At 34.4% G+C, this 26,615-nt stretch overlaps 4 protein-coding genes across 6 annotated transcripts; 3 read left to right on the forward strand and 1 right to left on the reverse strand.

Moving 5' to 3' along the window:
• Positions 1-15: 15 nt before the first annotated feature.
• On the forward strand, positions 16-5,088 carry LOC149737867 (cytochrome P450 2M1-like). The gene is made up of 6 exons (XM_089873697.1): positions 16-1,735; positions 1,922-2,064; positions 2,506-2,602; positions 2,928-3,037; positions 3,545-3,666; positions 4,757-5,088. Exons 1-6 carry the CDS (start codon positions 1,451-1,453, stop codon positions 4,933-4,935), a joined length of 936 nt encoding a protein of 311 aa, XP_089729823.1. The 5' UTR covers positions 16-1,450; the 3' UTR covers positions 4,936-5,088.
• Positions 5,089-5,232: 144 nt separating this feature from the next.
• LOC149737868 (cytochrome P450 1A1-like) lies at positions 5,233-8,133 on the forward strand. 2 transcript variants are annotated; one of them, XM_089873698.1, is made up of 3 exons: positions 5,233-5,665; positions 5,980-6,131; positions 6,745-8,133. In XM_089873698.1, exons 1-3 carry the CDS (start codon positions 5,482-5,484, stop codon positions 7,084-7,086), a joined length of 678 nt encoding a protein of 225 aa, XP_089729824.1. In that variant the 5' UTR covers positions 5,233-5,481; the 3' UTR covers positions 7,087-8,133. The 2 variants fall into 2 exon arrangements, with proteins under 2 accessions (XP_089729824.1, XP_089729825.1); XM_089873699.1 differs by lacking the exon at positions 5,233-5,665 and having other exon boundaries at positions 5,686-6,131.
• A 3,321-nt stretch (positions 8,134-11,454) lies between these two features.
• On the forward strand, positions 11,455-13,237 carry LOC149737869 (stomatin-like protein 1). The gene has a single exon (XM_089875670.1). It carries the CDS (start codon positions 11,533-11,535, stop codon positions 12,697-12,699), a length of 1,167 nt encoding a protein of 388 aa, XP_089731796.1. The 5' UTR covers positions 11,455-11,532; the 3' UTR covers positions 12,700-13,237.
• A 375-nt stretch (positions 13,238-13,612) lies between these two features.
• On the reverse strand, positions 13,613-26,244 carry LOC149737870 (AP-1 complex subunit gamma-1-like). Of its 2 annotated transcripts, none has more exons than XM_089875667.1 (19): positions 25,992-26,244; positions 25,452-25,576; positions 24,996-25,137; positions 24,475-24,571; positions 24,014-24,090; positions 23,521-23,616; positions 22,406-22,585; positions 21,988-22,043; positions 21,514-21,627; positions 21,117-21,200; positions 19,967-20,078; positions 19,113-19,256; positions 18,156-18,230; positions 17,256-17,383; positions 16,594-16,840; positions 15,816-16,083; positions 15,197-15,354; positions 14,696-14,794; positions 13,613-14,525 (listed from the first exon to the last, which is right to left on the reverse strand). In XM_089875667.1, the coding sequence occupies exons 1-19, from the start codon at positions 26,190-26,192 to the stop codon at positions 14,424-14,426; spliced, it is 2,505 nt and encodes an 834-aa protein (XP_089731793.1). In that variant the 5' UTR covers positions 26,193-26,244; the 3' UTR covers positions 13,613-14,423. The 2 variants fall into 2 exon arrangements, with proteins under 2 accessions (XP_089731793.1, XP_089731792.1); XM_089875666.1 differs by having other exon boundaries at positions 23,521-23,646.
• Between the last annotated feature and the right edge of the window lie 371 nt (positions 26,245-26,615).

Below are 26,615 nucleotides of genomic sequence, written 5' to 3' on the forward strand. Positions count from 1 at the left end.
CAGAACCACCACTCAGTCCCGCATTAATACCAATACCTGAATGAGTAAATGTAACAAACTTTATCCTTGCACGGCCGGAAAACGACAGTGGTTAAACACTAGTGTTGCCGTTTCATGTTTCATACACCCCGTATCTGCATTTTTCCACACAATGTTTGTATTTATTGCTTATAAATGTGCGTGAAAGGCAAGCACACCCGGGACACATGGTTTTTGATGCAAGCGCCTAAACCACTGTTCCACGGCGCCGGACCACTCGAAAAGATAAGAAATTAGAAATAAATGGCTGGTTTATTACACCAGTCCTTGAGCAAAACAACTTTGTTCATCGGTACTCATCTGTTAGAAACGACTGAGTGATTTTCATTTAATAACTTCCCCTTATGTTTCTGACTAAAGGCATTGCTGCAACACAGTAAGTATTGCTGAACTGCAACAAGTGTCTGATGTTTAAATTTGCTGGTTATAATTACTCCCACAAAAACATATAAGCAACATAATAAGATGCTTATGTTTGGATGTTTTTAACAGAAAAATTTAACAACAACTATTGCATGCAGGTTACTATACAAAGGATATAAATACACCAAAATAATATTTTCATTCTTGTTTGCAAAATTACGGAAAGTAGTCCTCTTTTATAAGGTAGAGCTTGGGTGTTAGTTTACTGGTTGTTGCAATTAAAAATGCAAACTGCTGCTTAGACTGTAAAGTTACAATAAGTTTGTCTTTTTGGTTATAAGGAGTCCCGTCTTCCCCCAAATATATTGAGCAACATGTGCTTAAGAGTCCCATCTTACCCCACCAAACTATACAACGAAATATTGTCTAAGCAAATGGGGGCTTACTTTGTTATTGTTTGTAGCAAACTTTAAACGTCAGCTATGATATATATGTATATATAGTAGGGTGGGGGGAGACGGGACACCTTTAGCACATAACATCCAGATATCCTGATCGTGTTTTAAACAATTAACAACGGTCTATGAGAGTCATGAGGACTTAGTTTTATATTTCTTTGAATGTTCTTTGTTTACTATTAAATGGTACGAGAAAATAGAGTTAAAAAGTGTCCCATCTTCCCCCATCCTACTGTATAATTGCATTTGCTATTCCTAATGATATAAACTATAAGACGAGAGAGCTCTACAAATCATTGCGTGCCAATGTGCGAGAATTATCTCACGGCCGGAACACGAACTTTTACAAAAATAGAATTTCGGAAACACAGATCCATTCTTAGCAGATCATGACGTACCAATGCGCAAACAATTAGTAAATTGAAAGTGGATCAAAATATCGTCACGTCCTGTGACGTCAAACTTTATCTTTTGTTTCTGAATTCGGATGTCGGGTTCAAAGAAGAAGCCGCAGTGTGTAGGAATGCTATGCAGCGTTAAGCAGCTCTGTTGTAAATAGGCGCATCGAGACCCCAGCATTAAAACTGAGCATGTTTTGTTCAATATATGAGTGGTTGACCTCTGCTGGCATCATTACAAGTTTAATCGGGACTTTTACTTTTGTTGTACTCGTGTATTATTACTGGTGGAAGCCGCCACATCCAAGATACCCACCGGGGGTTAGAGGGGTACCCATTTTGGGGGCGATACCTTTATTATCCCCTTTTCCACACCGAGTGTTGTTAAATTGGTCAAAGAAATATGGAGCCATCTTTTCCGCAAGATTTGGCCGATCCGATGCAGTTGTTTTCAATGATTATACTTCCGTTTACCAGGTATTCAGCCGAAATAGCTTAAGTTATACGATTCGTTTGTTATATAAACGTGCAGCATTGTATAAGGTTGTAGAACACAAAGTAATTTGTCACGATTCGTCTTTTTTAATCACGCGATTATATTTACGGATCAGTAGTTAATCACGTTTTTATTAATCGTTCGCGTAATTCAAATATTCTTTTCAGGCTTTTGTCGAAAACTATGTAAGTTTCCAATCTCGACCTGACGTACAGGTAGTGAATGAGTATACGTCTGGATTTGGGTTCGCATTCTCTAAAGGTCAATATTGCCTTGATGTTAAAAAGTTTAGCGCACAAGCAATAAGAAGGTATGTTTATACCTTAACATGGGTTCAAGGGTCATTGCTGCTACCATTAGGGTTTGTGTCCTTGGGGAAGACACTTTACGGCAAATACTCAAGCCCAGTGGGCTTTAATTGGTTATTCAAATTATCAGCTACATATAAAACAAATAAAAAATCCTTTACAAAGTAATATACATTCTAACTCGTAAGTTGACACAAGGTGTATGAAACAAAACACCCGTGTTAAAACGACTGTCGTTTTCCGGCCACACAAGAATAGAGAAAATTACGTTTATTCATTCATCCATGAATTACTCTTTTTTATTTGCAGGGTATTGCGACGCTTTTTTCCCAATAAAATGTAAATACGTTTTTAACCGTAAAGTGTTTTAACGACTCTCTTTTTATCGCGTAGGCCTATATATCCTGTCTCTATTATATTACCGCGGTTTATTATTACTTTAGCATTGGGGTCGTGCAGATTGAGAAATGGGTGCAAGAGGTGGCTGAAGGAACTGTGAAACAACTGGGCGAATTCGAGGGCAATGCTATTGATGTTAAGGTTTGGAGAAACATGCTACATTTGTTATTTATGTTTGCTATTTAATATTTATGTCTGACGTCGAGGCATACAATGGTTAGCGCGCCTGGGTCTATATATATACCGACTCTAGCCTATATGGGAGTCTCGAATCGACGCTTCAGCACTGTTGTGTGCATATTTGTCCTTGTCAAAGAAACATATATACTCCAAATTCTCAAACTAAGAGGTTTTCTATGTTTAAAATTTTTATTGTCTGCCATACAAAAATCACTGTAAGCTACCACGTTGTAGGAAACAAAAAACAGCCCTGCCAAGGGAGGATTAATGTGAAATATTTATTTAGACATGCATTGGACGAAAGGTGGCTGACGTCATGACCATGCTTTTGTTTGGGAGATTCTTTGGGACAAAAGACCAACATTATGAACAATTTCTTAAAGATTGCTTTGATAAGTAAGCACATGGTTGAGAGTCAAAATAAAGAAGCCAATAACTTTGCCAGTTTTAGGTCAATTTAAATACCATTGCATTCATAGCAATCTAGGTTTAAGTGACTAATATAATATAATACAAATAACAACGAGTCGTGGTGTTATGGTTATATAGTACGGTGGGGGAAGATGGAACACCTTTTTAATCTATTTTCTCGTCTCATTTGGTGGTAAACAAAGAAAATTCAACTAATTATAAAACCGTATCCTCACAACTCCCATAGATCGTTGATATTTGTTTCAAACAGGATCAGGATATTTGGATATTGTGTGCTAAAGGTGTCCCGTCTTCCTCCACTTCACTATATAACTGTGAAAATATTCTTTGTTTATTACCAAAATCGGTGATGAAGGAGAAAAAAAACATTGACCGTTTTGTCCTGACGCATTATATATCAAACGGTACAGTCCTGTATTTGGTGTGTAGCATATTATTTACCATTACCTGTAATAGTTCTTTTTTCTACAGCGTCACAGATCCGGCAATCTACTCTCAAGTAAATGCATTGATGTTCGTACCATTATTACGTCACATACCATGGTTCGGGAATGCGTTGTCAGTTCATCAGAACATTCACTTCAGATTAAAAGGTATAAGTTGCACTATTGCTTGTTTATTTGATTTCGTAAAAAAAGTATTTAGAAAATACTTACTGGTACTCAGCCATCATGATTTACAATTACCCAAATCGCACTGTAACGCTTCGGTGACAACGCATTTGTATAAAACCCTAACCAAAGCAAAACATATAGTACGGTGGGGGAAGATGGGACACCTTTGGCACTTGATATTCAAATATTCTAATCGTGTTTTAAGCAATTAACAACGACTTATAAAAGTCGTTAGGATACGGTTTTATATTTCTTTGAATGTTCTTTGTTTACTAGCAAACGCCACGAGGAAATAGAATGAAAAGGTGTCTCATTTTCTTCCATCCTACTATTCCTAGAGGCCTAGAGATTTATTTAATAAAAACGGAGATATAGCTGCCTAAGGTGGCTGTACACAGTATTCGGTATGCGAATTCTCTTGCGAAGTCGTGTATGCAAACCCATTACCGAGTTCCGCATGTGGCAGCGAAATCCGGACAAAACAGACAAAACGGACGAATTCCGGATACTGTGTACAGCCACCTTTACCCGTCTGCTGTTTCATATATTTACTTAGTGTGACGTTATACACTATAAGTTTAAAACTACGTCATCAAAACAATACATCCCCGCAGTTGTCAAAACGAGCGCAGACCGATTTCTCACCGGTCTGCAGACATAAGTGACAAATACCAGGTGCCAGCAATGCGTCAATTAAGCCCGGAATAAACGCATGCCAATAATTAAAATACATCTGACTGGTTTGCAGACATCCCGGTTTATCAGTCTGTATTTTAAAAAACTATGACAACCGCTTGGACCATCACCAACAGCCTTCTCCACGCTTATAGTGAGGAAAGATGGGACACCTTTTCAATCTATTTTTTCGTCGCATTTAGTGGTAAACAAAGAAGATTCAAATAAAAACCGTAGCTTTACGGCTTTCAAAGCCCGTTGTTAATTGTTTAAAACAGGATCAAGATATTTGAATATTATGTGCCAAAGGCGTCCCCTATTTTCCCATCTTACTATATAATTATATTTTACCCGCTTTATACTAGAAAGTTAATGTTACATTACGTTGCTAAAGATTTTTGCCGAAAAAATATTGAAGAACATAAGAAGACTCTTAATGTGAATGAACCCCGAGATTATGTTGATGCTTTTCTTATTGAGATGAGGAATCACTCTCCTCGTGATTCTTGGTTTCATGTAAGTTTTTTCAACACAAGCTTTTGTCGTTGTACAACAGGAGTCTTATATACATGATACACCATTACAAATTACAAAACTCATAACATCTTTTGGTCACATTTGATGCAATAAAGAACACAGCTATGTGTTAAAGTAGCCAGATGTCCGATACATCTATAATTTACTTATTAATCAAAGTACACACAATCTTTGTGAGGATCTTACTCAACCCACTGACCCGCCTTACCACGCTGTATCACATAGATGTGTGAATCCCTAAAAAAACTCCTTATTTTTTTAATTTACTTTAATAAATATCTTTGAAGTTACTAATAAATATTCAAAACGGTAGGATAGTACAAGTTTATGGTATCGCACAAAAACGATGTACAATATGCTGTTTTTCCGCACCCTACTCAATTAACAGAGATCACAAAGCAGTCTTTATTTTGTGTGGGTAAGGTTTCCCGGTGTGGCACGCCATTGGTCCTTTACGATTTGTGCCAGGATTGGCATACTACCCCAACACCTGGGGGTTCTACCCCATCATAGACCTCAACAATTTTGAAACCTATACCACTTTCCCGAAAGTAAGCGATCACAAAATATATTACAGCAGCCATGTTACATATATTCGTTATCTTAAACCCCCATACACAGGAGGAGAACTTGGTCAACTGCCTTGTAGATATTTACACTGCAGGGACAGACGCACCAACCAACGTTATTCTATGGGCTATAGTCACACTCCTACACAAACCCAATCTCCAGCATCTTCTGTTTCACGAAATAAACAATAAAACAAGTAAGTTTAAAAATAGATATTGTAGGGTGGGGGAAAGATTGGACACCTTTTCCTTATATTTTCTCGTCCCAGTTTTATTATTCTTTGAAAATTGCACTTTTATATTCATTGAATGTTCTTGGTTTACTACCAAATGGGAAGAAAAAATAGAATGTAAAGATTTCTCATGTTCCCAAACCGTACTATATAAACATAGTTATACAATCGTATACTTACAATTGTAAAACAGCTTTGATATACTTTAAAAATATTATCTCCCAAAGATATCCCTCTCTGTCCAGAGTAGTATATGTTAAATGCAACAAAAAATGTAGATTCCAATGAAGACCTGAGCAACAGATGGCCATTACTGAAAGCTTTTATTCAAGAAAACTTTCGTTTTAACCCACCAGCACCCTTGAGCATTCCTCATCAAACTAATCAAGGTGTTAAACTTGACAAATACTTCATCCCAAAAGATACCATGGTTAGTTTCATTAACACTGGTGTTTCTCAATTAAGTTTGCCATTTGGGGAATAGATGGTACCTTAGCCTAGCTGTCAAGAAAATATATGTCATGAATCGTTACCAGCAGTAAAAGCCCTTGTTGCTACCTTCGGGGAAGTGACATCAGGCTTTAACATCTGTTGAGGTTCATTTTGTGCGGTGGATAGCCTGGGTGTCGAGTTACTGGACAACTCTGGCCTTAATCTCATGTGTCATGTTGTTTTACGCTGTAAAAGCTCACTCGCGCAGAATATAATAATACCCGACGCCGCTGCGTGGTGGTTAGCGCGCCTGCCTCTAACTCAGAATGGCTTCAAAGCTGGTCGCTACTACCATTGTGGACTATGTGTCTTTGGGCAAGACACTTATTTACAACTGCTCCAACCCAGAGGTCACTAATGGGTTGTTCAATCTGTCAGCCATACAGAGAACACAATCACCCACAAATTACATGTGTGGTCAATCGTAAGTGGGCACGAGGCGTACGAAACATATAACATCCTTGTGTACGAAAAATACGAAAACATAACACTGGCTTTTAAAGTTATTCATTTATGAACACATGGAACCTTATAAAATAACTTTCTTTCAGATAATTTCGAACATATACGCAGTCAACCATGATCCAAAAATCTGGAAGAATCCGTACGAGTTCAACATTTATCGTCACATCGATACAGACGGAAAGTTTGTTCCTTCAACGAAAGTAATCGCGTTTGGAATCGGATGCAGATCGTGTCTTGGTGAGAAACTCGGTCGTCTTGAAATCTTCTACTTTCTTGCTAACATGATTAAGAGGTTTGAAATCCTTCCTGATCCCGGGAGCAAAGATCTTCCTCCAATTAACGAGGGAGGCAACAGCATTCTTCATTTGCCAATCCATTTTAAAGTTGTTTTCAAACCCCGACAAAACGAAGATTATTTTTCACTATAAATTACACCATGAACCAATTATAGTTAAGATTTAGGTTTGGCGACAAGACAAAACACAAACATATTACAGATAATCTTTTGGATAAAACAAATCGACAGCGAGTGTATTTAGAACAAAGTCTTTGTATAAGATATTAGGTGAAGCAAGTATAACGTCTATATAGTGTTAACGATTTATTTATGATATATGATATAGTTGAGTCGGGGAAGATGGGGCACCTTTTCATTCTCTTTTCCCGTTTCATTTGGTAGTAAAAAAAGAACATTTAAAGAATTACAAAACCGCATCCTTACGACTTCCATAGACCGTTGTTAATTGTTTAAAACACGATCAGGATATTTAGATATTATGTGCTAAATATGTCCCGTCTTACCCCACAGTACTCTAACGCACGTCATTTGTGTTAAATCCCGAAATGGTGTAAATTGTTAAGGATAATTTTATGTTTATGCAACCCACGAATATTTGCGCCACGTTGGACTGCTGGCTACCATTTTTTTGCCTGCAATATTTGCTCTTGAAGTTCAAACAGTATTCTATTTTTTGTATTTGTATAAATCTGGGCTTATTTCTCTGTATATATCTTTTGGTGACCCTTGTAATAATAATAAAATTTATTTGTTTCTTCGATTACGAATGTAGAAGATTGTTAAAACGAAAACTATGTTATATATAGTAGGGTGGGGGAAGATGGGACACCTTTAGCACATAATATCCAGATGTCCTGACTGTGTTTTAAACAATTAACAACGGTCTATGAGAGTCATGAGGACATAGTTTCATATTTCTTTGATTGTACGTTGTTTACTACTGAATGGGACGAGAAAATAGAGTTAAAAAGTGTCCCATCTTCCCCCGTCCTACTGTATACAATATTTTCAAAATCCAAAAACATGGCGGTTTTGGGGTGATACCACGAATTTGTGCTATCATTCCTTTATTAATTATAAAATGCTCAAAAAAAATATTACTTTGATTCACCGAGCATTTAAAATGAGCAGCTTATTATGTGCCCTTTTCAACCATTGAAAATATGTTGTACTCATTTAACCACGGCCTATACTATACAGTTGTTCTGGTTGTTGTTATTTCGGTGGCTTTTTTCACATATATATATTTAAATATAAATACAAGCATTTATACTTTTTTTATATTTTATGGGTAAGGTTCTTGTCAAGGACCTAAAATTTAGGCCAGATTTGACTCAGAAAGATATCCGCGGCCCATTTAAGTCCTTCGTGCGACCGGTGCCGCGATCGCAGCCAGACGCGTATTATTGGCACCATTTTTTATCCTCGTGTGCTTACGAGTTACCACACTTTTCAACTTTGTGTATGATTGGTAGCTGGCTATTTGATATGGCTTCGCCGTCGAACATTGAACCTGGGACACTTTGGTTTCGATGCAGGCGCCTAAACTTAGACTAAATTTATACTTTAGTTTCTTGATTGAAATGAAACAATAATATATATTCCTAAATTTTAGTCCAAATTTTCATCAAGTACATAAGCATTACTATACTTATCTTCATCGGGTATGAAAAAACGTTGTGTATTTTTGACGTTCGTCCGTCTACCAATCGACACGACTTCATACTTTTATAAATGCATTCTACCTACTGATACACGTCACAAATGGTAACCAAAAGCGTTTGTTGGTTACCTGTGGTTTGTTTTTTTATTGAGCTTAAACTCGACTGTTGTAGTAAAAGGGTAATTAATATTAGGCTAACTATTATAATACGTGTTCACTCAGTAAGGCTTTGCTCTCTTGTCATATAACAGCCGAGTAGCCTACAGCATATCACGAGTAATGCAAGATCCTGTAATGTATGATTTCCAGTATATCAAGAGAACAGCAACCTTTTCATTCTGACTTTGTGTGCAACTAACATTGAGTCATGAAGGTTATATTTGCTGGATATGTCAAAACCGGTACGCAGTCGATAAGAGAGGCGTTACAAATTCTGGGTTACTCCACTTTCGACTATTTTGACAACTTCTGGTACTTAGAGAAGGAATGGACAAAGATACTAACAGAGGGCGGCTCTGTAGACGACTTTTGAAAAACGTATGAAGGTGTTGATGCAGTAACTGGTGTTCCATGTAATCAATTTTGGAAGGAACTACATGAAGCCTTCCCTGAAGCAAAGGTCTGTATGGTTATTACTAGACGGCTAAACTGAATGAAAGTACTGCTGCAGTTATGTTGTCGCTTAAAATTTGTCCGTGTGCTGTGTTGTCGCTCGTGTGCTAAGTTGTGGCTTAAATTTTGTACGTGTGCATGCTATTGCGCGTGCGCTGCAATGTCGATATGCATGTGCAGAAGGTTAACTCAAATATTATGACAACCTGGACCAATTTGTATACACCCTCTGTTAAAGACAGTCTGTGAACAGCGTTTACAATCTAAAATGTAAGTTTTTAGTTTAAAGCCTACACAAATGCAAGTCAAGTGTATTACAATTTATAAGTTTTGATTTTGCTTTTCGGGATAGAACAATATACGACTTCCTGTGCATGCAAATTTCATGTCCGAAGAAAGGGCATATCTTATAATTCCAGACGTTAATAATACCATATTAATCGTTTATAGATTATATTTACAACGAAAGTCGAAAAAAAATGGTTGAACAGCGTAGGAAGACAGTGTGAAGACTTTGAAAAGGACTTCAGTTACATAATAATGCAGATTACGACGTATTCCGGGTGGCGGTACTTTTGCTTATCGAATAAAATTCGTAAGTGAAATAATTGGAGAACGTACTGTAGTATTCATCTCTAATGAGACAATTTATGAAACATGTAACATTACACTGGGAACATGGAGAGATTGGCCATGGTTAAAATTTATAATGAGTCGAACGATTCTACTGAGACTTTTTAGAACACATAATCAAGACGTCATTCAGGTAGACAAGACAACTGTCATACTTTGCAAGCAGCGAATGTGGTAATGGGCAGACACACACATAACAGCATCCTTCAACGTTACATGCAATTTATTTATACACAGAACGCTCCGAGAGAAAATCTTTTACTTTTTTGCTTAAGTGACGGTTGGGGTTGGGGTCCACTTTGCGACTTCTTAGGTAAAACTGTTCCGGACACGCCCTTTCCTCACAAGAATAAGGATGCCAGTTATCTGTAAGACGCCAGAGATAGACACCCAGTTATGCAACGAATGGCGAAAGAAATGAAAATCACAGTGTTTATAGCGTTGGTTTTGTTTGTAGTTTTTTTACTTTAATGTTTAATTGAGTTAACCAGTTTTGTGACTTCTTACATCTTTGACTGCATAACTTTATTCAAACTTTGGTTTAAAATCGAATTGTTGTTTAAACCTTTCTGTTGGCCATGTGTTGATATATAGTAGGGTGGGGAAAGATGGGACACCTTTAGCACATAATTTCCAAAACAATTCATAACGGTCTGTGGGAGTCGTGAGGATACGGTTTTATAATAGTTTTTTTTATGTTTACTACCAAATGGGGCGAGAAAATAAAAAGAAAAGGTGTCCCATTTTACCCCAATCTACTATATCATAACAGAACTGAAATGATCATTTTCCAAAGTCTTTTAAAAGCTTCGCGCTTATTCACATGGTTACAAAGGTTTATATTTAGATATATTTATGGCACTTAAACTGGTGGTTTTAAATCCTACTCTAGAACCAATATAGTAGAGTGGGGTAAGACGGGACCATTTTTTCGTCCCATTTGTTAGGAAAAACAGAAAAAAAAAGAATATATCACGGTTTTGGACAGTTGCGCGTTCTACTCTTTTTTATTTCTGTGCCCAAAACCGTGATACATTCTTTTTTCTATTCACGTGACCGCCAACTCCGTCCCCATTTCGCTTGGTCTCCATTGTAAAAGATAGGCGCACATTAGTTTTAGGAGGTTTTGGTTGTTTATTTTAAAAACTACACCAACTATTCCAGTTTATTAGGCTAGTTTAGTTATTTAGTGGGTTAACGCTTACAGTTTAGTGCTTGTTTACTAAAATTCAATTATTTAATAAATTTAATTAAAAACGGTCTGTTGGAAATATATATATCTATTTGGAAATAGGTATTTTACCTATAAATTGAAATTTGGTCAAAAAAACAAAGAAAAATAACATAAAACGCCCTGGATTCCATCATAGATACCTAAACATATGTTTAGGTATCTATGATTCCATTGACTACAATAGTAAACGGGAACGAGTCGCGAAAGAAAGAGAGTGTATCACCTCTCTTTTTTACCGACATAATTTTACCGACATATTTTTTCTTTTTTATTTCTGGGATTTACCGTTACGCACTAATGATATTGATTTATTCCAATAGACTTAAGGCTTGGAGGTGATAGGATTGATTACAACAGAAACCAAAATTACTAACACATGACTTTTTCTTTCCGCTTGTAGATTTATTCTATTCAAAGTTTTAGGTGTTTACAAAATGAGTACATTCAAATATCAACCTGTTAAGCAATATGAAGAAATTGATTTTCGATCTCATTTTACATTCAGTGGGGACGAAAAACGGATTAAAAATACCTTTAAAACAGAAAGTACTCAAACTTGCTTTGATTGCATCTGCACCAGTTTCGTGAAGTTCTTTGTGTTTTTATTTTTTTTAGTTACTTTTCCAATTTCTGGATTCTTTTGTTTGAAAATTGCTCACCAGTATGAAAGAATCATCATATATCGACTTGGGAGACTCATTCCAATTAAAGGTCCCGGTGTTGTGCTGGTGTTGCCATGTATTGACCACTGGAAGAAAGTAGACATGAGAACAAAAGCATTTAATGTGCCACCCTCCAAGCTATGTACAAGTGATGGCTGCATCATCTCCATTGGAGCCATTGTTCATTTCAGTATTCAGGATCCTCGCTTAATGAGTTTGTCTGTTCAAAACATGAACCATTCTATTAGAGATGCTTCACAAGGCTGCATGATGAATTTGCTCTGCAAGAAAACTTACAACGACATAAAAACGAAGCGACAAGGTTTGTCATACGACCTACAAGTCGATATCAACCAGTCAGCAAAGGAATGGGGTTTAGCTGTAAGCAGGGTTGAATTATCTGACATTACTTTAATTATGGCTCCACAGAATAAAACACCAGCATTCATGCCAATGTATGGAGCCCCACCGCCTCCAGAAACAGGAGATGCATTCACAGGTTCGGGAGTTGATAATTTCGGGGGTATTGCTCAATTTGCAACGCAACTGTTCGCGCAAGTTGCCAATGCTCAATCTCAACAAGCAAATGATGCGGAACCACCAACCAGTTCAACAATGGAAAACTTGCTTCGTGTTTTAAAAACTGCAGTGAATGAAGAACTTGTGCAAGAGGTTGATACACTTTATCAATTCAACATAACCGGTATACAAGATGGAAATTTTTTCGCTGATTTAAGAACAGGATCTGGTGTGGTTGGTTTGGGTGTATGCAGCGAGTCTCCTGATGTTACTTTTTCCCTATCTATGTCTACACTGCAAAAGATAATTGCAGGTTCGGTAACTCCATATAATGCTTATATAGGTGGCCAGCTTCATATGGATGGGGACACAGACAAAGCCATGAAACTTGAAAAAGTTGTGAAAGATATTAAAATATAAACTTATTTCGGAGTAAAATAGTGATTAAAGGTATTGCAAATTATGCTTCACTGTGCACTTTATAAATGAATTGCTTGTTTTTTTACCTGTATACCTCTAAATCAAAATTTGGTAAATTGCTAAAACTCAAAACTATTGATGAATATTCTATCACTTTGTTCTTTAAATGAATAAAATGAGTTGTATATTTGTTATTTTTATAATGGAAACCGTGGGGGAAATTTATATTTTCAAATGCAATTTTATTGGGTTTTATCCACTTACTAGTGATAGTTATTACTATTCATAATGAAGCAATTGACAGGTAAAACTTCAAAAATAATCTAAAAATTGTGGTTATTAATATGATCATGAAAGGCTATTTTTTATTGGCATAATAAGTTTGAGAAATACAACATTCACTGTTTTCATTTGTTGCAAATGGCACTCCTGGCTCTTTGGTGAGCAGTTCTAGCATCATACCCATGTTAGGTGTTGGTTGTTTGTACCATTGTCAGTATGTGTCACCTGTTTTATCAATAAACACAGAGAAGTCCAACTGCTGTCTTTGTGTGTCCAAAATAGAGCAAAAGCGGTGACTTTTGCAGTGGTTTCAAAACGAACTTGTTAGGTGTTGTTTGTGTTTTCCTTTTGTGGGAAGGCGAAAAACAGCCTCTATTTACCTTACCAAACACCTTTTGAAAAAATATATAAATTTACCCGCATTAAAAGACTTGTCTTTCACGTAATAATGGGTTGGTCTACTCGATATTTCTTTGTCTCTGGTCATTATTAAACCCAGTGTTTCAGAAAAAAAAAACCGCATGGATAGATAACTGTCATCCATCAGTTTCACATACCATGTACAGTAACTAAATAATGTGCAACTATATTGTAAACTTTACTTTAAAATTAAATTGAGTCAAATATACAATTGTCTTTTCGGGCACATTGTATTGGCTGTTTTACACATAATAATTTAACAGACATATATGTTTGCCATTATCACAATATATTCTACTTATTTCAAAATATTTAAATGAAGCTTTTCAAGAAATTTAATATGTGGTGAGCATAACATGATAAAGACATTTAAAAACAATTGTGAAAATTAGAATAGCTACATATATGTAGATTTGTACAAGATTCCCAGCAAACAGTCAAAAGAAAGAAATATGTCACACAATTTTCGATATAAAACAGATGGAAATTAGTTCCAGGTTTTTAAGTGTAAGGTTGAAAGTCTAATGCACAGGCATAGATGGTTGCAATTCAATGACTACTCAGCCTACTGAATGATATTATAACCCATGATGGATAGTATAAATACTAAGAACTAAAACACAACTTTGAATAGAAGTAAAGGTTAAATATTGAGTATTGTTGATGTTGTCCTATAAAAGTAGTACCATTTACATCAAGTGCTACTTTCACTATCTTTACCACAACCATTGTAAACCCATTGCATTATATTCAACTTCCATTACATAAAAGTTTTAATCAATGACTGATTTGCAACTACCAAGCTGCAATAACTGAAAAGGACACTAGATATATAGAATGTTTACTAACCTATTGCCACTTATATTTGCTGTGGCCATTACTAGGCAAGTTGGAAATAAGTCAAGTTAGTTGCAGTAGTTTTACACAAGCAAGTGCACTTTATCACGCGTGCCGCTGCACTTTCACTGGGAATTAAGACTTTGTTACACTAAATATATGATTGGTCTAAGAGCTGTAGCATTTCACTGCCAAGTCGCTGGTGGAAAGTCATTAAATTCGCCCATTTCTTGAACTGATTGGCCTTGATAGTTGTATGATATCCTCATGCGTAGTCTAGGCTGTGCCTGTGGTATGAAATGATACATTTTAAAAGTTGCTTAAAAGAAAAACAGGTTCTGTAATTTTCTGTAATAAACTTACTTTAAATATACTTCTACATACGATTATTAAAATCTATTATAAATATTTTAAAACTGATTAAAAATGAAGCTAAAAAACAAAATGATGTTCATACCTTATTAGGATTATTTAACTTAATCGTTTGCGTTAGAACGTTGCTGTTGTTCATACCAACCGTATTTCCACTTGGAGGCAACATTTGAAGCTGTAGTGACTGCAAGGTAATGTGAATGTTAACTACTTTTGTTAGTGTTTATCTCTCTAAGCAAAAACCTCATTTGCTTCAACCAAGTGTTTCTATTAGAAGTTTAACTTGATAATAATTAAACATAAATGGCTTGTTTGCTGCTCATTTTCTTCCAATTAAATGTTTTTAACTGTAAGCATCTTTTAACTTTTCTCTTTCTTCCAATTAAAATGTTTTTAACTGTAAGTGTGTTCTAACAACTGTTGTTTTGTCGCTATATCCTGTCTTTTGAATTAAAACACTTCTAAATCTTCACTACCGTAAACGAAGCGACGAATTGCTTCAAACTCCAGATCCAATATTGAATGTTACAAACAGATCTTTGGTCCAGCAGTTTAAATAAACACCTTTAGTATAAAAAATCCTCACCTTTGGTACAGCAGCTTGAAAAATAAATTCATTCAGATCCTGTGCATTGGAATTGGATGCAGATAACATCACATTAAGTATGTTACCATCTCGCTCAAACTGAAACTTTATCAAGAGTCCAGATTTTTCAAATGCTGTAACGCCAGTTATAACTGGCTCTGTGGTGCAAGAAATGGTACAGATAATTTTTAATATTTCTATACTATATGAGTGAGGTCGCGCAGCGTGGCCACACCATGGGTTCGGGGGGTTTAGGCCAGAATTGGTTTGGCCATAGTTTTTGATATGCCACTCATTTTAATTTTTGCAATCTAAACCTTTTTGAATAAAGAATAAATTTACATTATTTTGGTAATAATAAAAAGTAGGTTCACTGTACAAATGGCATGTGCTGAATTTGCTGATCACTTGCATACATGCAGCTGGATGAATGAGTGGCCAATCCTTAAAAAAAGTCTTTTTTCGAAAAATGATTAATTTTCTAATATGCAAATTATTAAAATGCAAAAATAGTAACAATAGTTGGTTCCGCCCTAATTATTCATATTTTTTAGGAATTTATATCTAGTGTTGAATAAATATTCATAAATATTCAACACCGAAAATTTACACAACATACTTTGCATGTTGTTGATGACAGTAGGTGCTGGGGATTGAAATCCGTCGAGCAATGAACCGCCCATGAGGTTGTTTACATTTGGTTGGTTGTTAAAACCATTCACAGCTGGTGGTGCTGGTTGTGTGGTTTGTGGTTGCATTGAAAAACCAAGATCCAACAAACTGTTGATGTCATTGCTGGGAACAACAGGAGCTGCTTGTTGTTGTTTTTGATTGTTGCTGCTTGAACCAAAATCAACAAGATCGAGCAGCAGATCAACATTGCTTTGCTACAATGAAAGAATAAAGTTGTTAAAATATGATAGAATAAGGTGGGGGCAAGGGGACATCTTTAACACACATTATCCAGATATCCTGATCATGTTTTAATTAACAACGGCCTACGAAAGTGTTAAGGATACGGTTTTATATTTCTCTAAATGTTCTTTGTTACTACCAAATGAGATGAGAAAATAGAACTAAAAAAGGTCCCATCTTTCCCCCACTCTACTATATGATATCTAGCAAAAATATTTTAGTTGGTTAGTGGTGTGGTATTATGTCTTTTAATAAGAAAAATTAAGTTAACTTAAACATGTCAGTAATACCAGAATGCACAAAATGAGGCGTTATCATCACGACTAAAAATTTAATAATGATAAACAAAATGCCCTAGTCGGTGTCATTCAACAATGTAACACATTATTCATCAAACACCACCTAATGGCGATATAGCATCAAAAAAAAAGCTGTAGGGGTCTAACATAATATCATAACAGTAAGCTCAAATAAATTCACACCTGTTGTGGTTCGGGTTGCGCAACACTTGCGGGTTGTTGAACACTTTCAACTGTTTGTGATTCCAATTGTTCGCCTCCCTCTTCACCATTAGTGGTGGTGACTTGCTTCTCAAACTGTGGCATGTGTTCCAACAAACCAGGACGTAAGTTATCATGCTGGTTGAATAGAACGTTGTATTCAACGGATCGTTGCTGGACTTCCATGTCATGAGAGGTGGAATGAATGCTTACTATCTGCTGTGCTTGACTGGAAACATAGTTTAATGGATAAATTAAAAGAATGACCATTAAGAGTAAGCAGTGTAATCATATCTATAAAAAATTTAGGCAGTATAAAAACAATTATTTTTTTTACATTTTTCTTTATTTATGTTTGCAGTATAATCATATCTGTAGTTTATGTAGGCAGTATAATCATGTCGTATTTGTTTACATTTTTCTGCATTTATATAGGCAGTGTAATCATGTCTGTAAGTTTTTTGGTAGAAAAAAGAAACAGCTTGAACGCCCAATTGTTTTTAGTAAACATTTAGTTGTAAATGTAAAAAATCCTCTTAGCTAAACTATAAAATAAAACTAAAAAAATCCTCTTAGCTGTTGTAAGAGGCCCACAATATCTTAAATCACATCTAAAAAAACAAATTAAAAGATTTAAAAGAAACCTGTTGTATCCCGAGAATCGAGTGCTGAGCTTCATAACAGCATTTATTGCATAAGATTTGGTGACTGGGTTTGTGAGAGATGACTTCAATGCTTTATCAAGTAAGTTCAAAACATCACTTTCATTTACCTGAGTGAAAATCAATGCAATGTTACCATAGGCGTCTAACATGGGTATGCAAGGTATGCATTTTTTCCCAAAAATAAATAAATCAGAGTACCCAGTATAAATGTATAAACAATTTAATAACCTATCTTAGAAAATGTTTAAAATAAACACTATACAGTGGTGATAGTGCAATGATCAGTCTATTTCCTAAATAAATACTTATAATATGACAAGAAAAGGGTCCTGTTTTTTTGCTGACATAAGTTTTATCTGTTAAAACTTATGGTAGCTTGAATTTTTAACAGTTAGGTGCCTATGATTGTAAATAAACTATACAATATATAATAGTTAACCTAAAATAATAAGGTTTATTTACTTGAACTTATCCCTAATTTGTGATTTGCACATCCATATTAAACTTATTAAGGCAAAAGCCAGTCAACTATATAAACATATTTTACAAACTCTGGCATTTTTTATGTTAAAATTAAAAATCCTTTAACAAAACAAAATAGTACAGCGGCTCCCAAACTGCGTCTGCGGACCAACTGGGGTCAGTACAGAAATTTCAGAGGCTCCACAATATACAGCAAGATTGTGATTCGATAATAAAGCTTTCTAAGGTAAAATGCTTGCTTTATCCCTTTTTTCCTATAGCATTCTTTGATTTACATAAGGCCGCGAAACATAAAAATAATTGTAACAGGTCCACCAGGCAAAATTTTTAGAACAGTTTGGGAACCGCTGATATAGTAGAATGTAGCAATTTAGCCCCAATGTTATTATAACTTACATTAATTGGTTCATCTTCAACATTAGATCCACTAACAAGTTCATCTCCATGCTCACCCAAACACCAACACGCCACCTACAGTGTGCGGGACGCAATTAATATTAGAAGACTATTATTACATTGTTAGATGCAGCTTATTACTGGTCTGTGTGCTTGAGACATATATATATATATATATATATTATATATATATATTTATACATAGTAGGGTGGGAAAGTTGGGACACCTTTTCATTCTATTTTCTTGTTGCATTTGGTAGTAAAGAAAAGAACATTCAAAGAATTGTAAAACCATATCCTCACAACTCTGACAGATCATTGTTATTTGTTTAAAACGTGATCAGGATACTCAAATATTTTGCACTAAAGGTGTCCTATTTTCCCCCACCCTACTATATACGAATATGTATAAATCTTTGAACTATTTTACACAATATAGCTACAGGCATTGCAGCCTATACTGTATGCTATGGGGTATGGGTAATGAATCACTAAGTCCCTACCATGGCTAGTTATTAGGTTTTACACCTTATTAAATAATAAAAAATAGTTTAAAAAGTACCAATGTCAATACATACAAAATTTAATGTTTGCCATATAAAATAATTGAATCAGTTTACAAACAAACAAATTATTTCAATTTTAATACATTTCACAATTTTATATGTAAAATACTCAAGTTTTAGTATATGAAACTATTACTTAACTTCCTAACTGTGACCGTTGCTTTCCATTGTAAAGTAAAAACACCTCAATAGTAGGGTGGGGGAAGAAGGGACACCTTTGGCACATAATATCCGAACGAGGATAGGGTTTTATAATTTTTTGAATGTTCTTTGTTTACTACCAGATGGGACGGGAAAAAAAATGAAAAGGTGTCCCATCTTCCCCCACCCAACTATATAGATAAAACACATCTATATATTGAATCCTATTTTAAATATTAATACCACGCACCTGTGTAAGAGGTTGCACTGACATGTCATCAACATCAAGCATAGCTTTATACAACTGCTGAGCTGAGTAAGCATGCATCTTATCATTGGCTGAAAGGAGATGAATAAGGTTGGGAACCGCATCGTCACGAACATAGTTTCCAGCCTACAAATTATAGAAGGCAAATTATTTTTTGTGGGCATATAGGTTTATAATAGGATATATGCATTGTCAATTCAGTATACTGTACCGTGTTAAGAATCTTATCACTGTACAGTTAAGATATACACCAAAATGGTTGGTTTTGTCTTGTACAATGAATATTCAAACAGAAAAAAGGTAGCATTAAGAATTGAAAGATAAGTAAATTGATAAAAAACATAAGTTACTTATTGGAAGGTCACTAGACTTACTAGTCACTACACTACAGATATACATAAAAATAGTTGGTTTTGTCTTGTATAATCATATAGTAAAAGGGTGGTAACCTGATTAGTGAATACAACCTTATTAATGCCTATTATATAAAACATTATGAAGCAACAAATGCTTATTTAACACATATATTTTCTATATAGTTGATTATATGCTATGGCAGGGAGCCTGACATTTAGGGCATATTACTATCCTATAAATCATACATAGTACTGCAGGGTAAGATGGGACACCTTAAGCAGATATCCTGATCGTATTTTAAACAATTAACAACGGTCTTTGAAATTGGTGACTAGTGAGGATACGGTTTTATAATTCTTTGAATGTTTTTTGTTTACTACCAAATGGGACACGAAACTAAAATGAAAAGGTGTCCCATCTTCCCCCACTCCGCTATATACAATATACTAATAATCAAGTTTTAAAATATTCAAACGCACCGTTGTTAAAACTTTGAGCATAGTATCGATGTGCCAACGTGCGTTTGGTGTGTATTTCTCGGCAGCTGTGAAGATCCCAGAAGAACAATCAGACTTGAAATCTAACGGACATCTGCATATAATGTGGTAAGGTAAGTAAGTCACGCTATATTAAGTTAATACTACTTTGCTTGATGAGGGAAATTTGGTAAAGTTATTTTCAGTTTAACAAAGTGTATACGCATTATAGTAGCGTTACTTACAGGTACCACAGGTGTATGTGTGGTAACATCCTGTTGCGAGTGCTAACTGTCTTCACTCATATTATATCTAATTAGCATATAGTGTGAACAAACTGTCAGGCTGCAGTTTTAATAAATGTAATAGGAATTTATCCATTATAAAATTCATGATGATTATGTATAGTAAATTCCCATTTTAAACTAAAATTAAAACTATGTTTATTCTGAATGTTAAAATATCAGTTCCATTTTTGATGAGTGTAATATCCTTTTATTTATTATAAAATACATGATGATTAATTTATAGTAAATACATCTGGCATATTATCAGTTAATATTTCTACAAAATTGCTCGTTCTTATTACAGAAATAAAAAAGAATAGAACGCGCATCTCCAATGTCGGCAAATGAGAGAAGAGATACTCTCTCTCTTTCGCGAGTCGTTCCCGTTTACTATTGTAGTCAATGGAATCCAGGGCGTCTTTTTCTTCGTATTTTGACTTAATTTAAAGTTATGGTGTAAAACAAATATTTTCTAATATATATATATACATATATATTTCTAACAAAAATGTTTGTTTGAAGGTTTTTATTTAAATTTATTAAGTAATTAATTTTTTTGTGGTAAACTGTAAGCGTTAACCTACCAAATTTCTAAACTGGCCCAATAAACTTGAATGGCTGGTGCAGTTTTTGAAATAAACAGCTAAAACCTCTAAAACTACTATGCGGCTACAGTAGTTTTAGTAGGTTTTTTTTACAATAGAGACCAAGCGAAATGGGGACGAAGTTGGCGGTCACGTAAGTAAAAAAAAGAATGTATCACGGTGTTGGGCAGTTGCGCATTCTACTTTTTTTTATTTCTGTGGTTCTTATATATAGACATACATGCAACATCTTTGTTTAAAATTAAAATAAAATGAAGTTACCTTGATAGGAATGAGAGCAGTTCTCTCATAGTACCTCGCACGTTACTGTGGTTCACTAATGCAAAACATAACTCCATTGCTCGCCTGTGTCAAAAATGGAATATCAATGGTGAGATTTCAAAAGAAAAAAAAAATTAAAACCATACAAACACTGGAATTTAAGTAATATATTATGAAATATGTTTCTCAAATCTATTAAAACATTTAGTATTCAAAACATACTTAAAATTTTCAGACTTTAAAAATAGTATCCAAATTTTGGTAACCACTGATACATAATAAAATACCTTTTTCAAATCTATTACAACAATTACTACTCAGAATATAATTAATTTTCAGACTTAAAAAATACTTTCAAAATTTTTTGGTAACCAATAATGATTATCAAAATTGTTACCTAAGAATAGAAGGGTCGGGATCTTTAAGACAATCCAGAACTGTTGTTCTGTGTCGTTGTACGGCTGTCATGTCAGTATGTACAGTGCGTAGTAATGAATTAAGTGCAACATATCTGTAAAAATATTAATTGATTAAATTATTAAAGGAATGAAGCAACAACATACACTTTGTGCCAATATGCATAACCTTAGCAGTGCCTGAAGTCACATATCCCTCAGATTTTAAAACAGGGGTGACATGACATCTATATTTTAGCACCTCAGTTTTAAGCGTAAAATAGCCTTTCCCCTGCTGTTATGTCTCTATACAAACAAGTAGAGTTAAAATATACTGCACTCTACACTTTTATCAATGAGGTTCCCTATGTTTGACGACTATTAACTCATTTTGGCCTTGTAACTCAACTTTTGTTAAAAATTTTAAAAAACATGGCACATTAACACCAATGCAACAAAGAACTGTTAGAACATACCTTATATTTTTATCGTTATTTAACAGAAATCTTCCAAGGATGTTAACAGCAAGAACCTGAATCAAAAAAATTATTTAAATTATATCAAATAGAACATGTCTCAATGAATTAATAATTATATAATAAAGGCGTTTAACACAGTCACAAAAAAATAGTTGCAATAAAATGATTTTTTAGTGGGCCAGATGGGTTGTTCTTTCTTATGTCAAGTACCCCATTGTTTTTTATTAGCCCACTTTACTTTCTGCCAAATAAATATTAAATCTTTAATTTGTAATTCACAAATTAACAAAATTATATAATATGTGCATGAAAAAACTATATGTTTAAAATACTTTAAAAATCACATTTATACCAGGCATAGTCAGGCACATTAGTTACAGTAAAATAGGCAATCTCATTTTTAAACCCCTCTTACCCTTAATCCACTTTCTGACTTAATATCCATGATGGTAAGAACAGTTTCGTATAAAATGGCGTTTCCAACATTTTTACTCGTTTCAGTATTAGTGGCGACTTGCGCAAGAATATCGTTCATTGTTTCGCTCGTTTCACTGTCGTTTTGACCAAGAATTCGCAGTAAACGGAGGATACGAACCTGGTAACATGATATGTAAAACAGTGAAGGTAATTTTACTATTCTTTGTGGGTGAGGTCTTTGCCTGACCTGGTATTTAGGCCAGATTTGGCTCATTACCCTAACACCCGGAAAGCCCGTTTAAGTTTTCGTGAAATTAATAACATTTACTTGTATTTGCAATCTGACCCACTAGAAACCCTGGCTATTGTTCTTAACAGGATTATAAAGACATATAAGAAACAATCTATATTATAACAATAATAGCTTTTATTTGTCTGTTTGATAGCGAAAATTAAAATATATTTAAAACAAAACAACAGAATATAGCAACAAAACAACAATTGTTTAAACATACTTTTGGTTAAAAATATATTTAAATGGAAGAAATAAGCGTGGTCGCTAGACTTAGCAGACAAACAACAGCTATTTATGTTCAAAATATTCCTATTGATATATGACATTATAAAATTAAAATGCTGTTTCCAAGCCAAGTACTTTTGATGAAATTAAACTAAAATTAACGAATAATGAAATAAACGACATACACAAATGTTTAATCTGATTTAATAGTAAATAAACAAGAAATTTGGTTTGTATAAATTCAACAAAAAACTGATAACACATGATTGTAGACTCAGATCCCCACTGTGGCTGCACTCTAATCTACAATCAATAGCACTTGAGGTTTGTGTTAAATAGACGCATGTCACTACAAGATCAGCCGCACGTTAAGTTGAACCGCTTTCTGTTCTTTACCTGGCTTTTAAACTGCTTGTTCTTATGGTTTTCAACTGCTTGACACATTCGTAACACTAACAGTAATAAAAAACTTAAAAATATAAACAAGCAGTCAAGCATATAATATAAAGTTGCCACTGTCTAAAATTTCTATAACTTACCTATAACCAGATGGTAGAAAAACAATGTATTTTATTCTACCTTCCAAATCTTACCTGTAGAAATGGATCACTGATGCCGTTCACATCATGCTCAGGTGAGTAGCCGGACATGATGAGGTTCTTAAGGATTCGTACGAGAGTAGGTACGAGCTGAAAGCAACCGCGAGTACGGGAAAAATTCTAAGTAAGTTCGAGATGGGGGGTTTAGTGTGGGGGGCAAAGTAACTTCATCCATGCAGTGAGTAGGAAATTATTTGAAATTTTAGAAATGTTGGGTTTTGGAAACAAATTGATAATTGACAACACATAGCATGCTGTGAAATTACTTTGTGCCACACTTTTTAAAAAATTTTGACTTATTTTAAAAATACTTTGTGCCAAAAATGTGAGAACAATCATTTTCCCTTTTAAGATATGAATTAGTTCAAAAATCAGGTTCAAATCTGGTTACAGCCCACAAAGACTGATGTCTCAAAATACAAATACATCCACACACAGTGGCATTTACTGATTTTTATCCAAACACACTGCACAAAGTGAAGCATACCTTTTTGAAGTTGGCTCGAACTTGCGGATTTTTCCGACAACATTCCGTGATCAGTGCTACTGCAGTAAGCATCACACCTGAAAATAAAGGTTAATATTTAATATTTTATTTTAGAAGATATATATATATATAATTATTATTTACTTCAATAAGTTTTTTTATGTTTATTATGGCCTCTACATTAACTCCTTAAAGTATCCCATTGTTGAAACAATTGTTTTATTATTAATGTTTTTTTCAATCTCTATGTTTAATGTTATGCAGCATAACTTATGCTTGAGTAATTTTGTGTTCTTATATAGTAAACAGTGGCATTCTAACATTACATGCATTCGATCAAAGAGGTCTTGTTATTATTTGATATCAGAATTGGAAAGCCATCACATTTAGTATTAGAATTCGGAAAATATCACACAAAGCATAATTTTCAACCTAATAAAAAAAGCTGAAATATTAATTACCGTGGTTCTTATCTGCAAGTAATGGTTTGGTCAAGGGAATAAAATTTTCCATCATTTCAGGAACTTTCCTTACGATTCGACAAGCACATAAGATTGCCTGGATTGTATTCAAGTTTAATTTGACATTTAGGAAAAATAATTCATTTACATTTAAAAAATATAAGCATTTTATAACGGTAGAGTAGTATCATTGAAAACATATCTATTTTAATAAAGGGTTTTAACTAAATAGACATTCAAAAGGAAAAAATAAATTACTTCTGATGTGTTAAACAGCGGTTTAATAAACAGGTAAAAAGTTAATTATTAAATGACATGCTTTAACAGTTAAACAGTGTAAATAAATGTGAAACAGTGTAAAATAAATATCTGTGTAAGTCTACGTAACCTGACCCAAATCACAGCTATACTTATTTTTGGAAATAAATAAACCCAGCCCCAACATGTTATATCAATATTCCTACGTTACTTTATATACATGAATTTAAATATTAATTAATTACTCATATATAGATATATACCTTCTTTTTAACATAAGCATTTGCAGTTTTCAACAATCTTTCCACATCGGATGTCAAATCTCTTGCCATCTCTGTTGAACAAACATTACCAAGAGTACACAGAGCAAGACTTTGTACGTATTGTGACGGGTTGTCCATATCACTGAAAGGAAATGTTTCCAGGTTACTGTCATTTGTATCACACTTGGAACAGCATAGTATGAACAACGTGGGGTAACACAAGGTGAAGAAATGACAGACAAAATTTTAATAGACATAATAACTTAATAATAAGTTTAACAATACTTTTAATATAATGAAATAATATATATATCTTATTTATGTATATATATATGCTTATTACTATTCACAAGTTTATTTATTTTTCAAATAAGAAGCGATAGAAAAAAAAAGAAGCAAATTTTGTAAAAGATAACCATTAAAACATAACATATTGAACATAAGAATCTCTTTTACTTTTTAAGTGAGTTTGTCATAAGAAGATGAACCTCTCTGTATTCATCCACAAGCAACATTGCTCCCAAATATCCAATTCGTTTATCCGTAAATCTTCCGCTGACGATCAGCTTTAATGCCTCAAGCTACAAAAACATGGAATTAAGTCAGCAAATTATTTATATGTGGTTCAGAAACAAAATAAATGGTAAAGTAATGTTCTTAGAACTAGATGAACTCTTAAATGTTTAATTGTAATTTTTTGAATATATAAATTTTAAACAGAATTCTGTACAAGCTGTCAGGTGATAGCATGCCAATAATAAAGTGTATTGATAAGGCACCCCAGTTCTAATAAGCATAAAAAAGGCCTTTTTCATGCAAAATGTATCTTGTACCACATTCATACTCTAGTTAAGTGCCAAGTGTACTCAATGCATCATATCAATCACTAAGGTTCCTTATGTTTGTCCACTATGAAAGTATTTGGAGTTTGGCAATGCCCCAACTCCCATCAAATGTGTAAATGACAAAAGTCGATTATGCATTTATGTCACCAACCTGTCCGAAATGTGCAGGATAGCCCAGCATGTAAATATAAAGAACTTTGGCAACATTTCTGCATCTAAAAACAGAATCTTCTTCCCGAAATCCATTCCGGATATCGGCGCATTCTTTTTGTATGATAGCCCGCTCATCAGCTGCAGTTTTACAACTTCTGATGTTTCGAATTAAGTCACGAAGTCTGTTCGGGACTGGCATTTTAAATTTAAAACAACCTAATACTCCCGCTCTGGTAAAATCAATAGTAATAATGAAGCAGTAATCTTATTGCCACTGGCGTAAAGTTACGGGGTTGCAGGGTTGCCTGGCAACCCTTTGATTTTCTCAATACTAATAATGCGTAAGGAATTACGTTCGACCAAACGAAGACGCCATTATTACTGCGAACAAACTTCGTTTACGTTCGTTTAAATATGTCAATACCGATGCGTCATTCACGACACAAATGCATTCAACTGGTATTTAAACTCCTGTTTGCTAAATAATTCACGTGTGAATCGCTATTGTGACGTCAGTAATCAACGTGTGAATCGCTATTATGTTGTAATCAATTGCCAGGTTCAAACAACCGCTATTATGATGCAATGAATCCACGTGTGAATCCCTACTATTTCGTAATAA

The sequence above is a fragment of the Ciona robusta genome, chromosome 3, assembly GCF_009617815.1.
Source record: "Ciona robusta chromosome 3, ASM961781v2".
Lineage (NCBI taxonomy): Eukaryota > Metazoa > Chordata > Ascidiacea > Phlebobranchia > Cionidae > Ciona > Ciona robusta.

Bases quoted from the DNA above. Each gene is read 5' to 3' on its own strand.
- LOC149737867 (XM_089873697.1), top strand. From the start codon at position 1,451: ATGTTTTGTTCAATATATGAGTGGTTGACCTCTGCTGGCATCATTACA. The intron at 2,065-2,505 runs GTATGTTTATAC...TTATTACTTTAG, and splicing joins AGCGCACAAGCAATAAGAAG to CATTGGGGTCGTGCAGATTG. The intron at 3,038-3,544 runs GTAAGCACATGG...TTTTTTCTACAG, and splicing joins CTTAAAGATTGCTTTGATAA to CGTCACAGATCCGGCAATCT.
- LOC149737868 (XM_089873698.1), top strand. From the start codon at position 5,482: ATGTTACATATATTCGTTATCTTAAACCCCCATACACAGGAGGAGAAC. The intron at 5,666-5,979 runs GTAAGTTTAAAA...CAAAAAATGTAG, and splicing joins CGAAATAAACAATAAAACAA to ATTCCAATGAAGACCTGAGC. The intron at 6,132-6,744 runs GTTAGTTTCATT...ACTTTCTTTCAG, and splicing joins TCATCCCAAAAGATACCATG to ATAATTTCGAACATATACGC.
- LOC149737870 (XM_089875666.1), bottom strand. From the start codon at position 26,192: ATGCCAGTCCCGAACAGACTTCGTGACTTAATTCGAAACATCAGAAGT. The intron at 23,647-24,013 runs GTATGCTTCACT...GAACTTACTTAG, and splicing joins TTCGAGCCAACTTCAAAAAG to AATTTTTCCCGTACTCGCGG. The intron at 20,079-21,116 runs GTAACTTCATTT...CATTATATGCAG, and splicing joins CTGCTCTCATTCCTATCAAG to ATGTCCGTTAGATTTCAAGT.
- LOC149737869 (XM_089875670.1), top strand. From the start codon at position 11,533: ATGAGTACATTCAAATATCAACCTGTTAAGCAATATGAAGAAATTGAT.